Consider the following 21,367-nt stretch of genomic DNA (forward strand, 5'->3'; position numbering starts at 1 on the left):
GAGTATTGCGTGGAGTGCCATTGCCTTCTCTTAAACCAGTTCAAATCATAAATCTGCGGGAGATATATAGTTTGGGGAACCTCTCCAAAAAATCTGACAAGAGTGTGTTTAATGTCTAAAATAGTAAAGACAGAGGCACTGTTAGTGCGTATAGAATTATTTCTAAGACATTTTCGAAATGTAATGAAACAATTGATCATTTAGTCTGATAAAATGATTCTAAAGTATTGCCTATGTGATTTAAAGAAGCCATAATCCTTGAAAATAAGGCATTTCCTAAAACATTTAAGATGTCTATTATAGGATTTATATTAATAATTATGGATGAGGGATAAAATACCTTAAGAATGTTTTTATCCTTTTGTTTGAGCTGCTGCTGCTGCTGCAAAGTCGCTTCAGTCGTGTCCGACTCTGTGCGACCCCATGGACTGCAGCCTACCAGACTCCTCCATCCATGGGATTTTCCAGGCAAGAGTACTGGAGTGGGTTGCCATGAGCTAGAGACCTCTAAAATCAGGCTCTGTAATGTGCCCCCAATATCTACTGATACAAACATATGGGATCAACTTCTTTGCTAAAATTACATAGTAACAATGTTTACCTGCAAGGGCAGGTTAGATACTGTAAGGTAGCCACTGCATGTATAATTAGAAAGAGAGCAGATATTTTTCTAAAGCAGGTAAAAACACCCAAATTTCAAGTAAAGGAACAGAAAAAAATATTCTTGGTTAAACTTGTACAAATGACACGACTAGATATGTGGCTCAGAATTCTGAGAAATTACTGACGATACTTCAAGTTCCACCTGTGCTTTCTCTCTTCTATATCCCTTGATAACGGCTATGTTGAACCACACTATATCTTTATCTTAACCAAGATGTTTATTCTCATCATAATTTTCTACTGAAGTTGCGTTGAGAAGACGTCTTTTCCTCATTCACCAAAGAAACTCATAAGCATGCTTAAACTTGGATCATTGAGAGAAATATTTAATAGTTCTCAAAGAAAAGTAATGCTCTAACTGGCTAGTCTTCTCAGTCACCCTAGAACAACAGACTTGGGGTGCATCGCCCCTGAATTGGGAACAGACTGCCCTCCTCTTTGCTGGCCCTTGTGGACTCCATTCCATCAAGAAATTCTTGACCACTTGTACCCACACTGACAATGTCTTCTTTTGAAATTCTGAGGTTTTTATTACAGTATAAAGAGCTATAAACATTTGCCTATACATAACTGAACATTGGATTATATAAAAAATACTTATAAAATATTTTAAGCAATTACTTTATTATTATTTCCTATGTTAACTTGTAATTTCCTTGAGGTCAGAGACCACCTGATGATGCCTCTTGCACTCCTGAGTGCCTCCTGATGACTCCTCAGTGCCTGCCAGGGTTCCGTGCCCAATATTAACACTTGCTGGTGGCCTAATCAAGTGAGTCCATGGATACAGTTCCTATTCTTTGTATACGATGTCATGAATTTTGGCTACTCATTTTATGAGTGACCATAACTCTGAGTCATACATTTCTTAGCACCCTCAAACACAGAAGAGAATCACAAGAATTCAGGCAAGAGAATGTGGGAAAAAACTGTAGTTTCTGTGATGTTTAGGTTCTGAAGTTGTTTCAAGTATCTCTAACAGAACCTCTTCCTCCACGGCACATGGCAGTGAGGAATTCCACAGGTTCCTGTGGCTGGTGAGGGACAGCACACTGTGGCGTGTGTGTGTCTGGGGTATGCTGAGGAGTATCTAGTGGGAGTGCTAGAAGTCGTCTAAATTTTCATGGACTGCAAACGATAAGAATATGTTTGATGTAGGTATGTGCATCTTGCTTCTGAAATTGTTTCTGTAATTTCTCTTCTAATAATCTTTATGAATTGACACAATAACTGTTTCATAAAAATCAGAAACAGATTATAGAAATATTTTTGTTTTTAAAACTGTATCAGAAATAAACTCAGGAGAGTAACTGAAGCATGCAGTTTGTTGTTCAGCTGTATGACACGTGTAATGGTATGAGAATCAAGGTGTTGAGGATAGTCAAGTAGTAAGAGTCTAATAGGAAGCTAGTTCTACTGTTTGCCTATTAAAGTAAAAATCTGTAAACAAACTCTGGGAACCTTTGCTTTTACTTTTTCCTATCCTGTTTGCCTATTAACATGATCCAATATCTTCATCATTGAAAAACCCAACCATAGAATGTTCACTCAAATTAAAATAAATCAAAGTTCTTATCCTCACGTGATCTTCAAAAAGAAAAAAAGCCCTAGTCCAATACCAAAAACAAAATTAGGATTAATTTTGAAAAGATAAACACCTTGGTGAAATTCTTCCCCCTTCCTTAGAACAAAGGTAATTTTTTTACTATTATTTATTAGTAATAGTCAAGCAAATTCAAACATCCTGAGGGATCTCACGTCTCCTTGAGATTTAAAAGGAGGCCTGGGGGGAAAAGGGAGACCTGGAAGACAGCAGTTGCCAGTAAGGGATAGAGTGAGTGACAGGCCTGGCTGAGGAAAGGTCAAGAGGCAGAAGACAGAACTGAGGACCAAAACAGGGTCAGGGAGATGAAATGTTCTAGTTTGGAAGTGAAGAAGGAGGCTCTGAGGAGAGAGCCAGAGAAGTGCTATTTTTGTTCACTTTGGTTATTAATAGATCCACAAATGGAGGCTGGGTAATCTCACCAGAGGTAAACAATTTCCTCTGCTCTTCAGAGATTTACATGTTGTAACACAGCAACATTACCTCACTAGATCCTTATAGATAAGCTTTGTTGTTTCCAGATATGGATTAATTACATCTTCATATTGACAAAGGGCTCCACCAAGGCAAAGATGTTTGAAAAGACAAAACAGGAACTCTTCTCTCTCTGGTTGGCTGAATACTTCATATTTTTCTGAGTCTTCCACTAGCAAAACCTATATAAGATGATAAAATTGATCTTAATGTAACATAATTCGAGGTTCTAATTTTTATGCTTTCAAAAGTTTCAATTTATATGTTTAAAAGTGATTTTAGAACTATTTTAAGAACCAATCCCGAGGCCATGGAGAAGAAGATCTGTAAGACCTGTGCTTATTTTCCCTCCATTAGGTAATAACACTCAGTGAAAGGAATAAATCTAAATACAAGCCTTCTCTTCTGTTGCTTTGTTCTAGTTTAATCTTTAGTACTTTCGTGCTACTGCAATTTTCGTCTTGAGTCACTGTGAATCTCATTTGGAAACAATGGGAGTATAAATAAACGGAGAAACTTCTCCATCATAATCTTTGCTTCTACCAAGAAACTAAACAAAATTGTTCATTTTCTAAGCCCTCTCATGGTGTTTGGATTACTACTTTCCTTATGCCTGCAGTTACTCCATTTTGAACTATTCTGGTAGCTGGAGCCTCATAATCACCTCTCTCTTTTTTTCCTGCTCTCCTCTAATAATATCACCTTACACATCACCAACTTACATGGACTCTTGCTCCTTGAGCCCTTGCTACCTCTTTCGGAAAACAGTTTGGCTAGCTCTGATGTGGAGGATTTTCTTACACCATTGTGAATTACAGACAGTTGCTTAATTTGTTGACTGCAGTGGACACAAACAGGTGATGAATGTATACTACAAAATATATTCCTTTTTATTGAATTGCTTATACACCACTTACTTGAAAAAAAGAATGTGAACTAAGCTAACAATAAAATATAGATACACTAAGATAAAAATAATAAGAAACAAAAGAATGTAACCAAGACATAAATTGGGAAGAGAAAAAAAATACACAGAAGGAACTCTAGATGGAGAAAAGCTATAAAAATTGTGTGTAACACTTAATACTGCCATACAGGTAAAGGAGGGACACATGAGTCATATAACAATCACAGTCTAGCAGTAAGAAGCACATTTTTATTAGGAAAATTGATTAAACTTAATCATTTTATTTACCTTAATCTCAAATGAAAATCACTTCAAGGTCATTACATAAAGAGGCATTTAAAAGTAATAAACTTTATGGTACTGTCTGTATATAATTTACTTATAATGACTTGATGAAAGCCAAAGTATATAGAGTAAAAGATAGGTGAGGGCTTCCCCGATGGCTCAGTGGTGAAGAATCCACCTGCCAATGCAGGAGACACGAATTTGATCCCTGGTCTGGGATGGTCTCACATGCTGCAGAGCAACTAAGCCCATGCGCCACATCTACTGAGTCTGCGTTCTAGAGCCCAGGAGCCACAACCACAACTAGCTGCTGCAAATACTGAGGCCCACACAGCCTAGAACCCGCGTTCCACCACAAGAGAAAGCCTACATACTGCACCCAGAGAGTAGCCCCTGCTTGCTGCAAGTAGAGAAAAGCCCACCCCGCAACGAAGATGCAGCACAGCTATAAAAAAAATAATATTAATAATAATAAAAAAAGATAGTTGAGAGGAAGTGGGCCACAGTTTATTATTCTGTGTGCCACATGTAACACTTGCACTTCTCCCCTCCGTCTCTTCCTCCCTCTCGATAAGGAAATGTTGTGATACTGAAACCCAGGTTTGCAGCTGCTTAAAGTTCTGGCCCTTAAAGAACAGTTCATACATTTCTAACACAAGGACTCTCATATACTGAACTGATTAGGCTGTGCAATTAAAAGATTGCAATAGAAAAATTTTGTAGTGAATGTTAAAACAATAATGCTTTATGTCTGATCTCCCTGTTCACATACAGATCTGTTCAGCTGTGTAGCCCTCCAAGAGTAGATATGCGATAGTTAATGAGTCCAACTTCTGAGCCCCAGTCAGGAAGGATACTATGATCAGTTCTTACCTGAGAGCTGGCCTACAGAATCTGTATTGCTACACAGTGGGAGGGACCTTTCCAGTTCAGGCTAAAGCTAGAAGCTATTTTGGCACCCGACTCCAGTACTCTTGCCTGGAAAATCTCATGGACGGAGGAACCTGGTAGGCTGCAGTCCATGGGGTCACTAAGAGTCGGACATGACTGAGTGACTTCACTTTCATGCATTGGAGAAGGAAATGGCAACCCACTCCAGTGTTATTGCCTGGAGAATCCCAGGGACAGGGGAGCCTGGTGGGCTGCCATCTATGGGGTCGCGCAGAGTCAGACACGACTGAAGCAACTTAGCAGCAGCAGCATTTATATATATTTTTTTAGCCAGAAAGCAACAAAGTTAAATAAAGCCTTCTCTGTTGCCACAGAATGGCAAAGAACACAAGAGCAAAACATAGAGGCAAGCAGCAAAAAACATGGAGCCCCAATACTTCCTGAATAGAGGCGCTATTCACCGCAATAAATAAAACAGGCAGCAAAAGGTGGTTTTGCAGAGTATTCTGTTGAAAACTAAACCCTTTTAAAAAGTCCATTGCTGAGGCTCTCTCTATAGAGGTGAGGGCATAGGAGTGAGAGTTCTTTTAGGTACTGTTCTAGTGAAGATCAATATACAGACTGGTGGGATGCCCTCTGGTCTCCTTCAGATAAGCTTTCTGTGTCCAGAATGGTATACGAGTGGTTTCCCTAGTTCATTTTTATCTGGATTTGTAATATATTAGATTTGTACATCTCTCTTAATGTAGAGTAATAATAATAGTAATTAGTAGTAGTAGTTAATATTATTGAAAGATTACTAAGTGCTGGGCATTGTACAAAGCATTTTAAATGCATTATCTAACAAAATTCTTACATTATTCTGATTTCATATAAGAAACTGAAGCTTAGAGAGGTTAAATATGACCAGGATTAAGTGGCACAGCCTGAATTGGAACCTACATCTATTTGATAGCCCTAAATTTTTACCACCTTTAAATAATAATAATTCATTTCAACAGGATTTCATAAAATGCTTTCTCAACTCACTTTCTCAACAATTTTAGGAAGAGAGTAGAATGGGCATTTTAATTTCCATAGTGTATAGATAAGACCTTGAGGCTCAAGATACAGAATGACTTGCCTAAGGTTATTATTCTCTTATAAATAAATCAGGAATTAGGTGAATAATCCATGTCTTCTGATGTCAAGTTTAGTACACCTCTCATTAAAACAAAAATTAGCTTGGTTAATCAAATAGCTTTTTGATCTCAGCAATGAGATTGACAGATTATTTCACTCCAGGGATGTTTTTAAATACTCATTTCATATGTTAATGGAAAATTTGAAAGAAAAATAGTCATCAATTTAATAGGTCAGTGTTTCTTGAGCTCAGGGTTTACTGACATTATGGGCCAGATAACTTTGTTTTGGGGACTGTCCTGTGCATTGTTTGATGTTTAACATCATCCCTGGTCTCTACCCGTTAGATATCAGTAAAACCCCACTGAGAACTAATGAAATATACAAATGAACAAGTTGATAAGAAAAGTGCCATTCAATAAGACACCTACGTGCAATGATTATTACTGATCATTATTCATTGATAAGAGGTATTTTATGGGTTTTAGGCAGGCACAAGTTTTTGACATTAAGCATTTCCTGAGATGAAATTGTATCGTGAAAATTTTAAATTCTGTACTTACTTTTCGTAACTCATCAGAAATAAGGAAGGGATCACAAAAAGAATCTAGACATTTAACAATATATCCATTGTCTCGTACAATAGCTTCATCATATAACCGATTAAAAAATGACATTGAAAGCTGTGTGCAAGGAACGTTTATAGCTTCAATTTTTTTCACTTCAGTTCCTGAATAAAGAGATATAAAATTAATGTAGTATTCTCAATTACTTCCAAAATAAATATCACTATGCAGAGATTCTAAGAATTAACAAAAAATGACATATGTTTTGATATATTTAAAAGACATATTAGTTTAGGGGTTTTATTAAATTCTTATTTTGCAGGTTATTTTTATTAATTATTAAAATTTATAACAAAATTTCACCATTTCAGGCCTAGATGAAGAATATGTAAATTAGAAAATATCAGTACTTGAAAATGAAATACATTTATTGAGTAGTAGGAGGTTCTTAGAACACTTTTAATGAATGATATCAGAACTACCTGTAAAAACATAGAAATTGCTTCATATGATTTTGGATTTGTATTATGTTTAATGCTTTATAATTCATAATACAAAAATTTTAATTAATGTAACAAGTGTGTTTCTAAAGTCATTGAGGGTGTTTTGAAAATATTTCTCTCCGTTAAAAAATTTCCTCCTCTGATGTCACTGACATTGTTTATTACAAAAAAAGTTTTCTCCAAGCCAAGGTAAATTTTGAACCAGGTCCTACTCAAGTTATTACAAGTATGGAATTAGAGAAATTTGAAATCTTTTGTTCTAATCTGGTATTCTATTTTTCTCTTTCAGCTCTAGTTCTTCCCCCTTCCAAACCTGCAGTCCCTCCCTGACATTTCCAGAATGTGTCTTTCAGGAATGTATTTTCTGTTAGTAGAGGTTCTATTAAGTGATAGAAAGATATAAAGATTAAGGTGAATATTTTTATTATTGCCTCAGTGAATCACTCAGTCAGTTTCTCTCTTTTGCGCACCTACATATAAACACGCACTCACTCAGATATAAAGGGATGGGGCTCTCCTTGTGCAAAGTTCTAGGAAGACTGCAGAGAGACGTAGTATGTCCTCTCCCCAATACTTTTGCTGGATCTCTGATCTGAGAAGCAGTTTGAGCTTGAGAAGAGTAATATTGGTGATTATTTGCAATTCCTCCCTCTTGTCCACCCAGAGTCCTGGCTAGGCACTATTGCTCTCGTTCTGATCCTGAGCTGGGCTAGTGTGGAGGAAAGAAGACTGTCTGGAGCCAAGAACTTGTGTGTGAGTCATTCAGCTGTGTCTGACTCTTTGTGACCCCATGGACACAAGGCTTCCCCGGTGGCTCAGATGGTAAAAAACTGGGTTTACCTCAGTTATTTCAAAAGCTATGCTGCTAAGAAAAGCTCCTTTTGTTTCAGAGGCAAAATTCTCTGGGGGATTAAAGTGAAAAGAAGATCCTGGAAAGTGATAAAGTAGGTCTGAGCAATATTGGAAAACCAAAGAACAAGAGCAGTATAAAACCAAACAATCTTTGAGCATGAGTTGGTGGCCAGAGGATGAAGGACTGATACTGGGCAACTTGCCACTTTAATAAACCTACCCTGGATCTGATGTGGGGAGTGGCAGGAGGGTATGGATGGTGAGAGAATGTAATTAAATTCAAACCACTTAGTCTGAGACACAGAAATAGCATTTGCTATGGACTGAATTGTGTCCCTCCAAAACTCATAATGTTAAAACCCTGTCCCCAAAAGTGATGGTACTTTGAGATGGAGCCTTTGGAGAAAGTAATGAGGTCATGGTGGGTTAGGAGGACCTCAACATATGAAGTTTGAAGGGACACAATTCAGTCCATAGACTTCTGCCCTTGTCCCCCTCCCAAATTTATTTTATCCCGACAACCTCAAAAGTCTCAATTCATTCCGGCATCAACCAAAAAGTTTAAAGTCCAAAGTGCCATCTAAATATCATCTAAATCAGATATGGATGAGACTCGAGGTATAATTTGTCCTGAGGTAAAATTCCGCTCCAGCTATGAACCTGTGAGATGAGACGTTACAGGCTTCCAGAATACAATGGTGAGACAGGCATAGGACAGACATTTGTAGTCCAAAAGGGAGAAATAGCGAAGAAGAAAGAGGTGATGGTCCCAAGCCAGTCTAAAACTTGACAAGGCAAATTTCATTAGACTTGAAGCCTCAAGAGTAATCCTCTCTGGTCCAATGCTCTGCCTGCCAGACCTACTGGATGGGGGGTGGCCCTGTGTTTCTCCCTCTGAGGGAGTGTGTCACTGAAACTGAGGGGTGGCCCTGATGATCTCTGAATTGCCTTCTCAGTCCTTCTTCTCTTTGCTTGCAGCCATGGGCCGCCTCAAATAAGATTTCACCCAAGCACCCTCGTGTTAGTGGACTCTTACCTGACCCTCTTCCCTTGGGTGGAATTGACCACTCCCCTCCTTTTGCTCCCATTGCTATGGGATATACCAGCGATATATTACTGCATGTATTTTCAAACATATCAATGAGTTCTTTGAGTACAGGTTTTCTCTTATTCTAATTTCTCTTATTTCTCATTCCCTGCATCTGTCAGAGTCCATGGATGGTGCACAATAAATACTTTCCAAATGAATGTAAAGAGAGAAAAACTGCTCTTATGTGCTAGGCCAGGATATGTATAGTGGACCCTTGCAGGGAAGACGTATGGCAGGCCTGGCACAGACAATTATCTTGACCTTGATGTTAACAAATGTGAGTCACTATTCATAATTTGTATTTTAATATTGAAAATTCCTGAAATGAAATTTTGTTATAATAGTAAAATAGTAATATGAAGAGATGAAAATAAATTTTGTTTACCTAATGTAAGCCACTCTCCAGAAGATTCTGAAAGTAATTTCAAATTGGGAATAACATTTGGATCTTTGAAAAAGGCCTAAAATACAAATTTGAGGGGAACAAAGTTAGTTACATTATTATCCACAAGAATAAGAATTAACTTCTAAAATAACTATAGTAGAATCTTATTTAAGTTGAGGAAGGGTAATCTTTAATTGGTAAAATATCTAAGTAATTAATGTGTCATAAAGAAATGAAGTTTTGTTACCTTCACTTTAGAACAGTATTAACAATAATGTCCAAGTAGCTACCTTTGCAACTTAATAAATAGAAAGTTATGATTTATAGTGAAAAGTAGGAAGTTAAATAATGTTTGGAAATTTTGTTTTCTTTTAACCTCATTCTCTCAATTAACTGACTTAGTAATCATTACTCCCACTCTCCCTACCTCCCAAATCTAAAAAGTAAAGTGAAAGTGAAAGTTGCTTAGTCATGTCCAACTCTTTGTGACCCATAGTCTGTCCATGGAATATTCCCAACAAGAATACTGGAGTGGGTAGCCATTGGCTTCCCTGGTGGCTCAGACAATAAAAAATCTGCCTGCAATGCAGGACACTAGGATTTGATCCTGGTGTCAGGAGAAAGGAATGGCTACCTACTCCAGTATTCTTGCTTGGAGAATTCCATGGACAGAGGAGCCTGGCAAGCTACACAGTTCATGTGGTCACAAAGAGTTGGACTTGACTGAGAGACTAAATCTAAATCTAAATCTAAATGTAATTGTCACACATTACACAGAGAAGTGACAGATTTTGCTTTTTAAAAATGAAAACTTTCTGTATAGCAAAAGAAGGAAAAGTAGCCATGAGTTTTATTTTTAGGCACTAGCAGCTGACTCTGGGCAAAAAGATCTGAAGAGACACTTATTACAAGTATCTCAGGCAGTCCACATAATTTTCAGGAGATATAGAGAATCAGGCTAAGGCACTGGGAATAATACAGAATCATATGTAGAGCAGCCCTGATGAGGAAACAGTCTCCCTTGCTACAGCCTCGCCAAGCACTAAAAAATGCTATCATGATCCCTTCCTCACCAAGGCCACTGCTGTGCCAGGACTGCCCTGCCTGAAAGCTGGATGCCTCAGCCACCAACCCTTAGGGTTCTGTGTACAGAATCTTTCCTTAAGTTGCTCACTTTCTTTTTTGTAGTAAATTTATTTATTTTAATTGGAGGCTAATTACTTTACAATATTGTAGCGGTTTTGCCATACACTGACATGAATCCACCACGGGTGTACATGTGTTCCCCATCCTGAACCCCCCTCCCACCTCCCTCAGTTGCTCACTTTCGAAAAACTGGTTTTGTACTGATGAGTCATTAGTAACACTAGATCCTAGGTTTGCACTGAGTGCAAAAATAGGCAAGTATTACAAAATGAAGTAAACCGTCAACAAAATGAAAAGGCAACCCACTGAAAGGGAGAAGATATTTGCAAGTCATACACCTGATAAGGGGTTAATCCAAACTATATAAGGAACTCAGTTCAAATAACTAAAACTCATAACTCAATAACAAAAAAACTAAAAATATGATTTAAAAAATGGGCAGAGAGTCTGAATAGACATTTTTCCAAACAAGACATGAAAAGATGCCCAACACTAATCATCAGGGAAATGCAAATCAACCCACAATGAGGTATCACTTCACATCTATTGGAAATGCTATCAACAGTAAGACAAGAAATAACTAGCATTAGCAAAGATGTGAAGAAAAGGGAATCCTCATGCACTGCTGGTGGGGATGTGAATTGATGCAGCCATTACGGAGAACAGTATGGAGGTTCCTCAAAACACAAGAAGTAGAATTAACATATTACCCAGCAACTCTACTTCTGAGTATTTATTCAAAGAATATGAATGCTCTAATTCAAAAAACTATATGCACTCTATGTTGACTGGAGCATTATTTACCGAGAATCAAGATACGGAAACAACCTAAATAACTTACATGTCCATATATGGATGGATGGATAAAGCAGCTGTGTTTTATATATATATATATATATATATGATGGAATATCAGTCATAAAAAGATTGAAATCTTGCCATTTGTGACTACGCAGAAGGACCTTGAAGCTATTACACTAAATTAGTGTAATAAGTCAGACAGAGAAAGACAAATACTCTATGGTTTCACTTATATGTGGAATCTAAAAAACAGAATAAATGAACAAACCAAACCAAGCAAGTGAGCTTCCCAGATGGCTCATTGGTAAAGAATCAGCCTGCAATGCAGGAGACATAGGAGACAGGGGTTCAATCCCTAGGTCAGGAAAATACCCTAGAGGAGGAAATGGCAACCCACTCCAGTGTTCTTGCCTAGAATATCCATGGACAGAGGAGCCTGGTGGGTTACAGACCAAAGGGGCACAAAGAGTCTGACACGACTGAGTGAGTGAATACAAACCAAACCAACAGATACAGAGAACACATTGGTTGTTGCCACAGAGAAGGGTTGCGAGGTAGATGAAATGGGTGAAGGTCAACAGGTACAAATTTCCCATTATAAGATAAGTTAGTTATAGGGTATGTAATGAATAGCACAGTGACTATAATTAATGTATTGCATATTTGAAAGTTGCTAAGTGAATAAATCTTAAAAGTTCTCATCACAAGAAAAAAGAAATGTAACTCTGCATGGTGACAAAAGATAATTAGCCTTACTACGGTGACCATTTTGCAGTATGTGAATTGCAGTATATTATACACCTGAAACTAGTATCATATGTCAGTTATGCACGATCAGTCACTCAGTTGTGTCTGACTTTTTGTGACCCCATGGACTGTAGCCCTCCAGGCTCCTCTGTTCATGGACTTTTCCAGCAAAGAATACTGGAGCATGTTGCTATTTCCTTCTCCAGGGGATCTTCCTGACCCACAGATCGAATGCATGTCTCTTGAATCTCCTGCCTTGGGAGGCAGATTCTTTACCACTGAGCCACCTGGGAAGCCCATGATAATTATACCTAAAAAAAAAAAAAAAAAAAAAGCAAAAGTTTTGGATTCTGCTTTGGACTTCCTAAAAAATGAAGGGTGAAAATTACTCCAAATCACATGTATGTTCAAAAAATATTGGGCAGTCAGAAAACATAATGATGCCCAGGATGAGCAATAAAAGAAAAACAACAGATTGGTAAGAAATATTTGCAACAAATATGATTTTAAAGAGAGGGAGACTGATATCCCTACTGGCTTAAAAAAGCCCAACATTTATGATAAGAAAAACTGACAACCCGATTTAAACACAGCCAAAAGATAACAAAAAGCCATGTAAAAACATACAAATAGCCAACAAACTTATGAAAAGATGCTCAACTTTAAGAGCAGTGAGAAAAATAAAAACAAAAGCCAGAAGATATCATTTTTACCCACTATATTGGCAAGATTTAAAAAGACTAGTAACTTTTGGTAGGAGTACCAGAAAATATGCACTCTTACATACTGCTGGTAGAAGTGTGAATCTTTATAACTTTATATCCAGGGAGAATTGGATATTATCTTTAACATTAAAAACATGTAACTTATGACCCAACAAATTCAACTTTTGGGTATGTTATACAAAAATTAAACCATCAGTAGGTAAAATTTATGTACACGGAATTTTTTAATAGTATTATCTGTAGTGTTAATACCTGAAAATTTCAATGCCCATCAGTAGATTGATTGAATAAAATGGCTGAACAATAATAAAATAAAACGGCTGAATACATCTACACCAGATGGCATGCAGTTATTGAAAAGAAAGTAACAGAATAGAACGTAAGCTCCAGAAGCTTGTTTTTCTTATTCACTGTTATATTGCCAGGACCTGGCATCTAGCAGTTACTCAATTTACTGTTTTGACTTTGGAAGAAAGCTGTTAAGTATTTTGAGTAAAAAGAGTAGTTTAAGAGTAATATATACGGAAAAACCAAAAATCTTTACACAAACATAAAGAAAAGTATGGAACAATATATACCAAACCGTTGCCAATAGTCACCTAAGAAGTGATAGTTGGAGGCTTGTGGGAAGAGACGGGTTGAGAGGGTTGGATTAGATTGGGGTATTAGATTGTTGACTCTGTGAATTATTCTTTGCTGTTCAGATTGTTTCAATAAACATTTCTCTTATTGTGACACTTTCTTTAAGCTATTGCTCTATTTTCTTAAGTAGTTTCTTGAAAGAGGAGTCTATCTTGTTTCACTTCTATGTCTTCCAGTTATTCTTCTATATCTGGCTCCTGCTCCTAACACTCAACTGAAAGTATCCTAATTCCCAAAATCAAATGGACATAGTCCCGCCCTCATAGAATCAACAGACTGAAAGGAGAGATGTTAAGATATTAATGCAGCATGAATGTTATGAAAAAATACAGGGTGCTAATATTGAAGTATATAGTAAGCAGACAGACTCTAACAGCTGTGGGATGAAAGGTTAATGCAGAAAGAACATTTAGGTTCAGATCTAAAAGCTGAGTAGGAGTCAGCTGGAAAAAAGGTATACTGGTAAATGCTTAATAACTGAAACCCCTTCCTCCCCACAAAGCCCTGATTTGTAGCATTTGATGATTTCCAGGGTGGATTTCAAATTGCCAACAGTTTAACAGCCAGCAAAGATTCCTGAACATTTAGCAGTTGAGCTATCCTGAGCTGGTTCCAGCATGACACTGGAAAGACTATCTTTTTAAGGTGGAGAAAATGGCGAGTTTAAAATCTTTAAGGTGAGAATGGAGGGGACATCCCATTGAAGAAAAATAATGAGGTTCATGGGACTTCTCTGGCAGTCCAGTCATTAGCCGAGCAGTGCTGCCCCCCCCCCCAAAAAAGTAACAAGGTTCAGTGTGACCAGAGTCGAGGGGCCAATGGGTCTGATGAAGTTGGGGAGTTAAACTGAACTTTGGAGGTCAAAAGTCAAAAATTTTTTATCTTAATCTCACACTACTCTAGATTGATCAGTATTTTGAGCTAAGGACAGTTGGAAGACAATGAAGAGATTTAAACAAAGGAAAGATGTGATTAGAGTCATATTTTTAAAAGCTCATTCCTTCTGTGGTATGGAGAATGAAGTGAGGGGCTGTAAAGAGACTGGTTAAGAGAGACGGGACGGTACTGCTGTCATCCAGGAAGGTCTGATGTTCACATGTCAAAATGATAGCAAGTGGGGAGGGAGAGAAGTGGATGGAGTCCATGAATATTTAGAAGAAAGGGACAATAGGAGAAGGAGGACTCAAAGATGACTCCCCAAATTTTTGCATGAAAAATCACGCAGAATGAATGTCATTTAATGAGAGACAACAGTGGAGAGGACCAGGTATGTGGGTGAAGATTAGTACAACATTCAGCAAGTACTCATGAATGATGTCTACATTATGCCAAGCAAGACAAAGTCCCTGGTCCCATGGTGTTTACATTCAAATGGTGGAAATTAAAGACAAACACCTTACAGGTATCATATATGTCTAACTACAAAAAAAATCTTACTCAGAAAAAAGGAAGTTACCTTATAACTTTAAAAAGCCAAATAAGGAGTGTTTGTGCAACTATTTTAATTCATATAACACACATTTTAAAAAGACATGTAAGCTGGAATCAATCCCAATTAATACTGGTTTTGAATGCTTTTTAGAAGTCTTCTGAAAGAATCAGCAGAAGGGGAAATTTAATTCAGATTTAGTAATTATACCTGGGGGGAATCCATTTACATTTTAAATGTCACTATGAATGGAAGTAGGTTAAGTGGCCTGCGGTGAATTGGCCTGGAGCCAATGGAAATAAGTCTTCATAAAAGGCCCAGTGATAACAAAGATACTGATATAAATGCAGGAGGAGAAGGGGAACAACAGAGGACAAGATGGTTGGATGGTATCACCAACTCGATGAACATGAGTTTGAGCAAGCTCCAGGAGTTGGTGATGGACAGGGAAGCCTGGCATGCTGCAGTCCATGGGGTCACAGAGTTGGACACGACTGAGCAGCTGAACAACAACAATAACAAAAGGCCCCTCAAATAAAGCAATAGTTGTTATGGAAATCATAATTATACACCTGAAGAATGAATTTTCTTAAAAAAACACAAGAACAGCCTGCCTTAATATGTACAAATGTTATTTTGGGTTTGTTATAGAATTTCCAGTGAGGCATTAGGGATTCTCTGAATCTCGGATAGCTTTAAGAAAGCTGACATGTTTTGGAATTTTTTATTCCCAACTAGGAGTGATAACAAAGATACTGATATAAACAGTATGAACATGTATGAAAAGGCAATGAACCATGAACAGTATGAAAGGCAAAAAGATAGGATACTGAAAGATAAACTCCCCAGGTTGGTAGGTATCCAATATGCTACTGGAGAAGAGTGAAGAAATACCTCTAGAAAGAAGGAAAGGATGGAGCCAAAGCAAAAATAACACCCAGTTGTGGATATGACTGGTGATAGAAGTAAAGTTTGATGCTGTAAAGAGCAATATTGCATAGGAACCTGCAAGGTTAGATCCATGAACCAAGGCAAATGGGAAGTGGTTAAACAGGAGATGGCAAGAGAGAACATCGACATTTTAGGAATTAGTGAACTAAAATGAACTGGAATGGGGAAATTTAACTCAGATGACCATTATATCTACTACTGTGGGCAAGAATCCCTTAGAAGAAATGTAGTAGCCATCATAGTCAACAAGAGTCTGAAATGCAGTACTTGGATGCAATCTCAAAAACGACAGAATGACCTCTGTTCATTTCCCAGGCAAACCATTCAATATCACAGTAATCCAAGTCTATGCCTCAACCAGTAATGCTGAAGCTGAAGTTGAACGGTTCTACGAAGACCTACAAGACCCTCTAACACCTACAAGACCTACAAGACCTAACTAACACCCAAAGATGTCCTTTTCATTTAGGGGACTGGACTGCAAAAGTAGGATGTCAAGAGAAACGTGGAGTAACAGGCAAATTTGGCCTTGGAGTGAAGAATGAAGCAGGGCAAAGGCTAATAGAGTTTTGCCAAAAGAACGTACTGGTCATAGCAAACACCTTCTTCCATCAACACAAGAGAAGACTCTACACATGGACATCACCAGATGGTCAACACCAAAATCAGATTGATTATATTCTTTGCAGCCAAACATGCAGAAGCTCTATACAGTCAGCAAAAACAAGACCGAGAGTTGACTGTGGCTCAGATCATGAACTCCTTATTGCCAAATTCAGACTTAAAATGAAAAAAGTAGGGAAAACCACTAGACCATTCAGGTATGACCTAAATCAAATCCCTTATGATTATACAGTGGAAGTGAAAAATAGATTCAAGGGATTAGATCTGATAGACAGAGTGCCTGAAGAACTATGACGGAGGTTTGTGACACTGTACAGGAGGAAGGGATCAAGACCATCCCCAAGAAAAAGAAATACAAAAAGGCAAAATGGTTGTCGGAGGAAGCCTTACTCTTCTGTGAAAAGAAGAGAAGTGAAAGGCAAAGGAAAAAAGGAAAGATATACCCATTTGAATGTAGAGTTCCAAAGAATAGCAAGGAGAGATAAGAAAGGCTTCCTCAGTGATCAATGTAAAGAAATAGAGGAAAACAATAAAATGGGAAAGACTAGAGTTCTCCTCAAGAAAATTAGACATCAAGGGAACATTTCATGCAAAGGTGGGCTCAATAAAGGACAGAAATGATATGGACCTACCAGAAGCAGACGATATTAAGAAGAAGTGGCAAGAATACACAGAAGATCTATACAAAAAAGGTCTTCATGACCCAGATAATCATGAAGGTATGATCACTCACCTAGAGCCAGACATTTTGGAATGCAAAGTCAAGTGGGCTTTAGGAAGCATTGCTACAAACAAAGCTAGTGGAGGTGATAGAATTCCAGTTGAGCTATTTCAAATCCTAAAAGATGATGCTGTGCAAGTGCTGCACTCAATATGCCAGCAAATTTGGAAAACTCAGCAGTGGCCACAGGACCTGAAAAAGTCAGTTTTCATTCCAATCCCAAACAAGGCAATGCCAAAGAATGCTCAAACTACTGCACAATTCCACTCATCTCACACAGTAGGAAAGTAATGCTCAAAATTCTCCAAGCCAGGCTTTAACAGTACGTGAACCGTGAACTTCCAGATGTTCAAGCTGGATTTAGAAAAGTCAGAGGAACCAGAGATCAAATTGCCAACATCCGCTGGATTATGGAAAAAGCAAGAGAGTTCCAGAAAAACATATGCTTCATTCACTACACCAATGCCTTTGACTGTGTGGATCACAACAAACTGGAAAATTCTGAAAGAGATGAGAATACCAGACCACCTGACCTGCCTCTTGAGAAATCTGTATGCAGGTCAGGAAGCAACAGTTAGAACTGGACATGGAACAACAGACTGGTTTCAAATCAGGAAAGGAGTACATCAAGGCTGTATATTGTCACCCTGCTTATTTAACTTATATGCAGAGTACATCATGAGAAAACTAAGATCATGGCATCTGGTCCCATCACTTCATGGCAAATAGATGGGGAAACAGTGGAAACAGTGACAGACTTTATTTTGGGGGGCTCCAAAATCACTGCAGATGGTGACTACTGCCATGCAATTAAAAGACGCTTGGTTCTTGGAAGAAAAGTTATGACCAACCTACACAGCATATTAAAAAGCAAAGACATTACTTTGCCAACAAAGGTCCATTTAGTCAAAGCTAAGGTTTTTCCAGTAGTCACGTATGGATGTAAGAGCTGGACTAAAAATGTGAGAGTAGAAACATATTTCTAAATTAACATTTGGTATAACAACAGTTTAAATGTATGTTTGTTAGATGACACACATTTGAAATATAAGTAGATGTCTGACTCAGTCATGTATCTGGCAGACTGCTGATTTCTGATCCAATATCGTATCTCTCCTTCCTTAAGGAATCTCAATTTTATTTGAAACAGCAATGTGCTCAGCTAAACGTCTACGATTCCTAGCAATCTCTGTGGCAAGTGATCCTGAGATATATGCAGAGTCTGGTCATGAGATATAAGCAGAAGCTATGTGCAGACCTTCAGGAAGCTCTGTCAACTGAGGAGCTCCCTTGCAGTAAATTTGGAGGGTTCCTGTCATCTCTAATCCATGGTGAGAATGCCAGCATTATATTCTAAGCACAGAGCTCTCTTGAGACTCAGTGAGATCTTATATTCAACTATCTAGGATACTGCCACTTGGATACACCTCAAATTTAGGGTGCCTGAAACTGAAATCATTTTCGTTATTTATTCTTTTCCATTTTCTATACATTTAAATCTTCCACTCTAGTCAACCAAATAAAAAACTCGGTCATCCTCCATTTCATCCTTTGCCTGTCAGTTATCTATCAGTCCTTGAGTACTACCTGTCTCATAAACATCTCTTCAGGCAATCTCAGTGCTTCTGTCTTAATTCAGGGCACCACCATATATGGTCTGGAAGATAAGTTTCCAATTTAGTCTGTTTCCAGACTCAGTTCTAACAATCCACCCCCTATACTTCTGCCAGGTGATCTCATTACTTTAAATTTTACTGTTTTGCTGAAAACATTTCAGCAGATCTTCAGCTACATAAAGACCAAACTCCTTTGCATGGCACAGGAAGTTTTAAAAAGTATTGTCCTACCCACGTGTTTAACAATACCCCACTCTGCCTACCTGACAAATTCCTATTCATCTTTCAGGCCAGAGTTCAAGTGCCCTGTCTTTTGGAAGGGCACTCTTTTAACCTTTTTTAAGGTTAACTTTTTTAACCTTTTTAATCCTTGGATTAAAAACCTTTTTAAACCATCCTTTAACCACCTCAGTCAAAAATGACCACTTTCTCTTTTGTGCCACCGCAGTACCTTGTGCATTTTATATTATACAGCTTCTCATTCTACAATGCACTTTTTGGTCTGTTTCCCTCTTTGTGTCCTGCTCATCTGTACAGACTAAGGAACTAAAGAAATATTTGCTGGATGAATATTTCCTTCTTTCCATCCACTTACTACCTGACAAATTTTTGAAACCTAATTTGTCTCTAAATTTTAAGGGAAAATTCAAAATCTGGAATCCTACTTTAAGCAGCACTCTTTGCTCAGTTATGCGTTTTGTAGTCAAAATGACATGGAAGTTGGAGCCAAAAGGTCTAGGCTTTGCTATTTGCTGGGCAAGCTTGCACAAATTATTTAGCCATTCTGAGTTTCAGTTTCCTCATCTGTAAGCTGCTGCTGCTAAGTCGCTTCAGTTGTGTCTGACTCTGTGCGACCCCGTAGACGGCAGCCCACTAGCCTCCCCCTTCCCTGGGATTCTCCAGGCAAGAACACTGGAGTGGGTTGCCTTTTCCTTCTCCAATGCATGCAAGTGAAAAGTGAGACTGAAGTGGCTCAGTCATGTCTGACTCTTAGCGACCCCATGGACTGCAGCCCACCAGGCTCCTCTGTCCATGGGATTTTCCAGGTAAGAGTACTGGAGTGGGGTGCCATTGCCTAAAGTGGGGGCCAAAACACCAAATCTACCAGATTGTTGTAAAGATTAGTGATAAATGGATAAAAAGTGCTGAAAGCTAAATCTGGCACATAGGAGTCATTACTGCTTTGGCAAAACATTTTGCAAAATAGTATATAAATGTTAGTAACAATAACAGCACTTATTATGAGCCAGGCATTTTGCTAAATATTTTTATATTTCATCAATCTTCATAATAATCTCAATATATATTCAGCATTATTTTCATTTTCAGAAAGTACTTAAGTGTTAAGCACTGTGACAATTTTGTAGGAAAGCAAAGGTTGAAGAACCTTAAATAACTTGCCCAATGTCATACAGCCAGTAAGCAGCAGAGTTGGACAGACAGCTATCCAGAGGTCAAATGAAGGGAGGATCCGGCTTTTGTAGTGTCTTAAGCATGTACAGTTTTAGGGGTTCTAAGAATATACAAGGTCTTCCCTTGGGGCTCAGTTAGCAAAGACTCTGCCTGCAATGCGGGAGACCTAGGTTTGATCCCTGGGTGGGGAAGATCCCCTGGACAAGGGAAAGGCTACTCACTGTTGTGGACTGGAGAATTCCATGGGTCCATGGGGTTGCAAAGAGTCAGACGACTGAGCGACCTTCACTAAGAACACAAAACATTTAATTTTTAAAAATTCCAAAAACATATGACCATGTGAGTATGCTGCTGGAGTTCCTTGGAAGGGGATTCTGTGTGATGAGCTTGAGCTGGTGAGGGGCCTCAAGATTCAGTAGCTTCAGGGTAAATCCCCTTCTGGAGGCCATGCTCTCAGCCACAATGCTTTATCTCCTCCAAATTAGTTGCATGAGTAAAATTAATGATTGTATGAATATACTTCTTTATATTAAAATATGAGAATACTGCCTACTCACCAGAAAAAAAATTAGGATAAACATGAAGATATTGAAAATTAGTTTGAAAAAACTGCCTATTACAGAAATTTATTGTGCTTTATGGATTAATATTGATTCTGTTGAAGATCTCTGTATCTACTGAACAAACCAAATTAATTCTACACTCTATGAAATTTTTTTGATACCAATGCCCCTACATTGAGTGATCTTTTTCCTTGTGCCTAGGGCACCTTATACAGCCTCCAATATAGCAATTATTTTGTCTTGTAGAGAATTTTCTACACTTCTAGCTTCCAAACCTATACACATGACTTACAAGCTGGGATCAGATCTCTTTTTGTCTTTTTAACACCTCCCACCAAGGATACAGTAAGTATTCGAAAAATATTTGTTGAATAAATGACATATATTAAAATTTTTACAGCACTCTAAAATTCAGTTAATTAAAATCCTGATGATCTTAAAAAAAAATTCATTTGAGAGCCAGTCCTGGCATAAATGAAACACATCAAAAACTATAAAAATCTAGCTGAATGAGAAATGTCATTAATATTATAATCAGTAGCATATTATATTAACACTATAACAATCTGAGGTAAAGAGAAATAGACTTTAAATAATCTACCCTCATTTCAGAGCTGAATAGTATTCCCTCAGCCCCCTGCCCAAAAT

The 21,367-nt window shown here is 37.9% G+C and overlaps 1 protein-coding gene across 7 annotated transcripts in view; it reads right to left on the minus strand.

The window, feature by feature from the left end:
• CFAP300 (cilia and flagella associated protein 300) overlaps positions 1 to 21,367 on the minus strand; it is a 29,296-nt gene that overhangs the window by 6,212 nt on the left and 1,717 nt on the right. For 3 of the 7 annotated variants that reach the window (XM_086338893.1, XM_086338894.1, XM_086338895.1), the window contains exons 3-5: positions 9,342 to 9,417; positions 6,509 to 6,675; positions 2,750 to 2,922 (exon numbers count right to left, since the gene is read on the minus strand). In XM_086338893.1, the coding sequence (XP_086195019.1) occupies positions 2,750 to 2,922; positions 6,509 to 6,675; positions 9,342 to 9,417 (416 nt within the window). The remainder of the gene's footprint in view (positions 1 to 2,749; positions 2,923 to 6,508; positions 6,676 to 9,341; positions 9,418 to 21,367) is intronic. The other 4 variants (XM_086338897.1, XM_086338899.1, XM_086338896.1 and 1 more) reach the window with 2 other exon arrangements.

The sequence above is a fragment of the Bos grunniens genome, chromosome 15 (genome assembly GCF_055505025.1).
Source record: "Bos grunniens cultivar Pamir isolate PY7600 chromosome 15, Bosgru_T2T1.0, whole genome shotgun sequence".
Classification (NCBI taxonomy): Eukaryota; Metazoa; Chordata; class Mammalia; order Artiodactyla; family Bovidae; genus Bos; species Bos grunniens.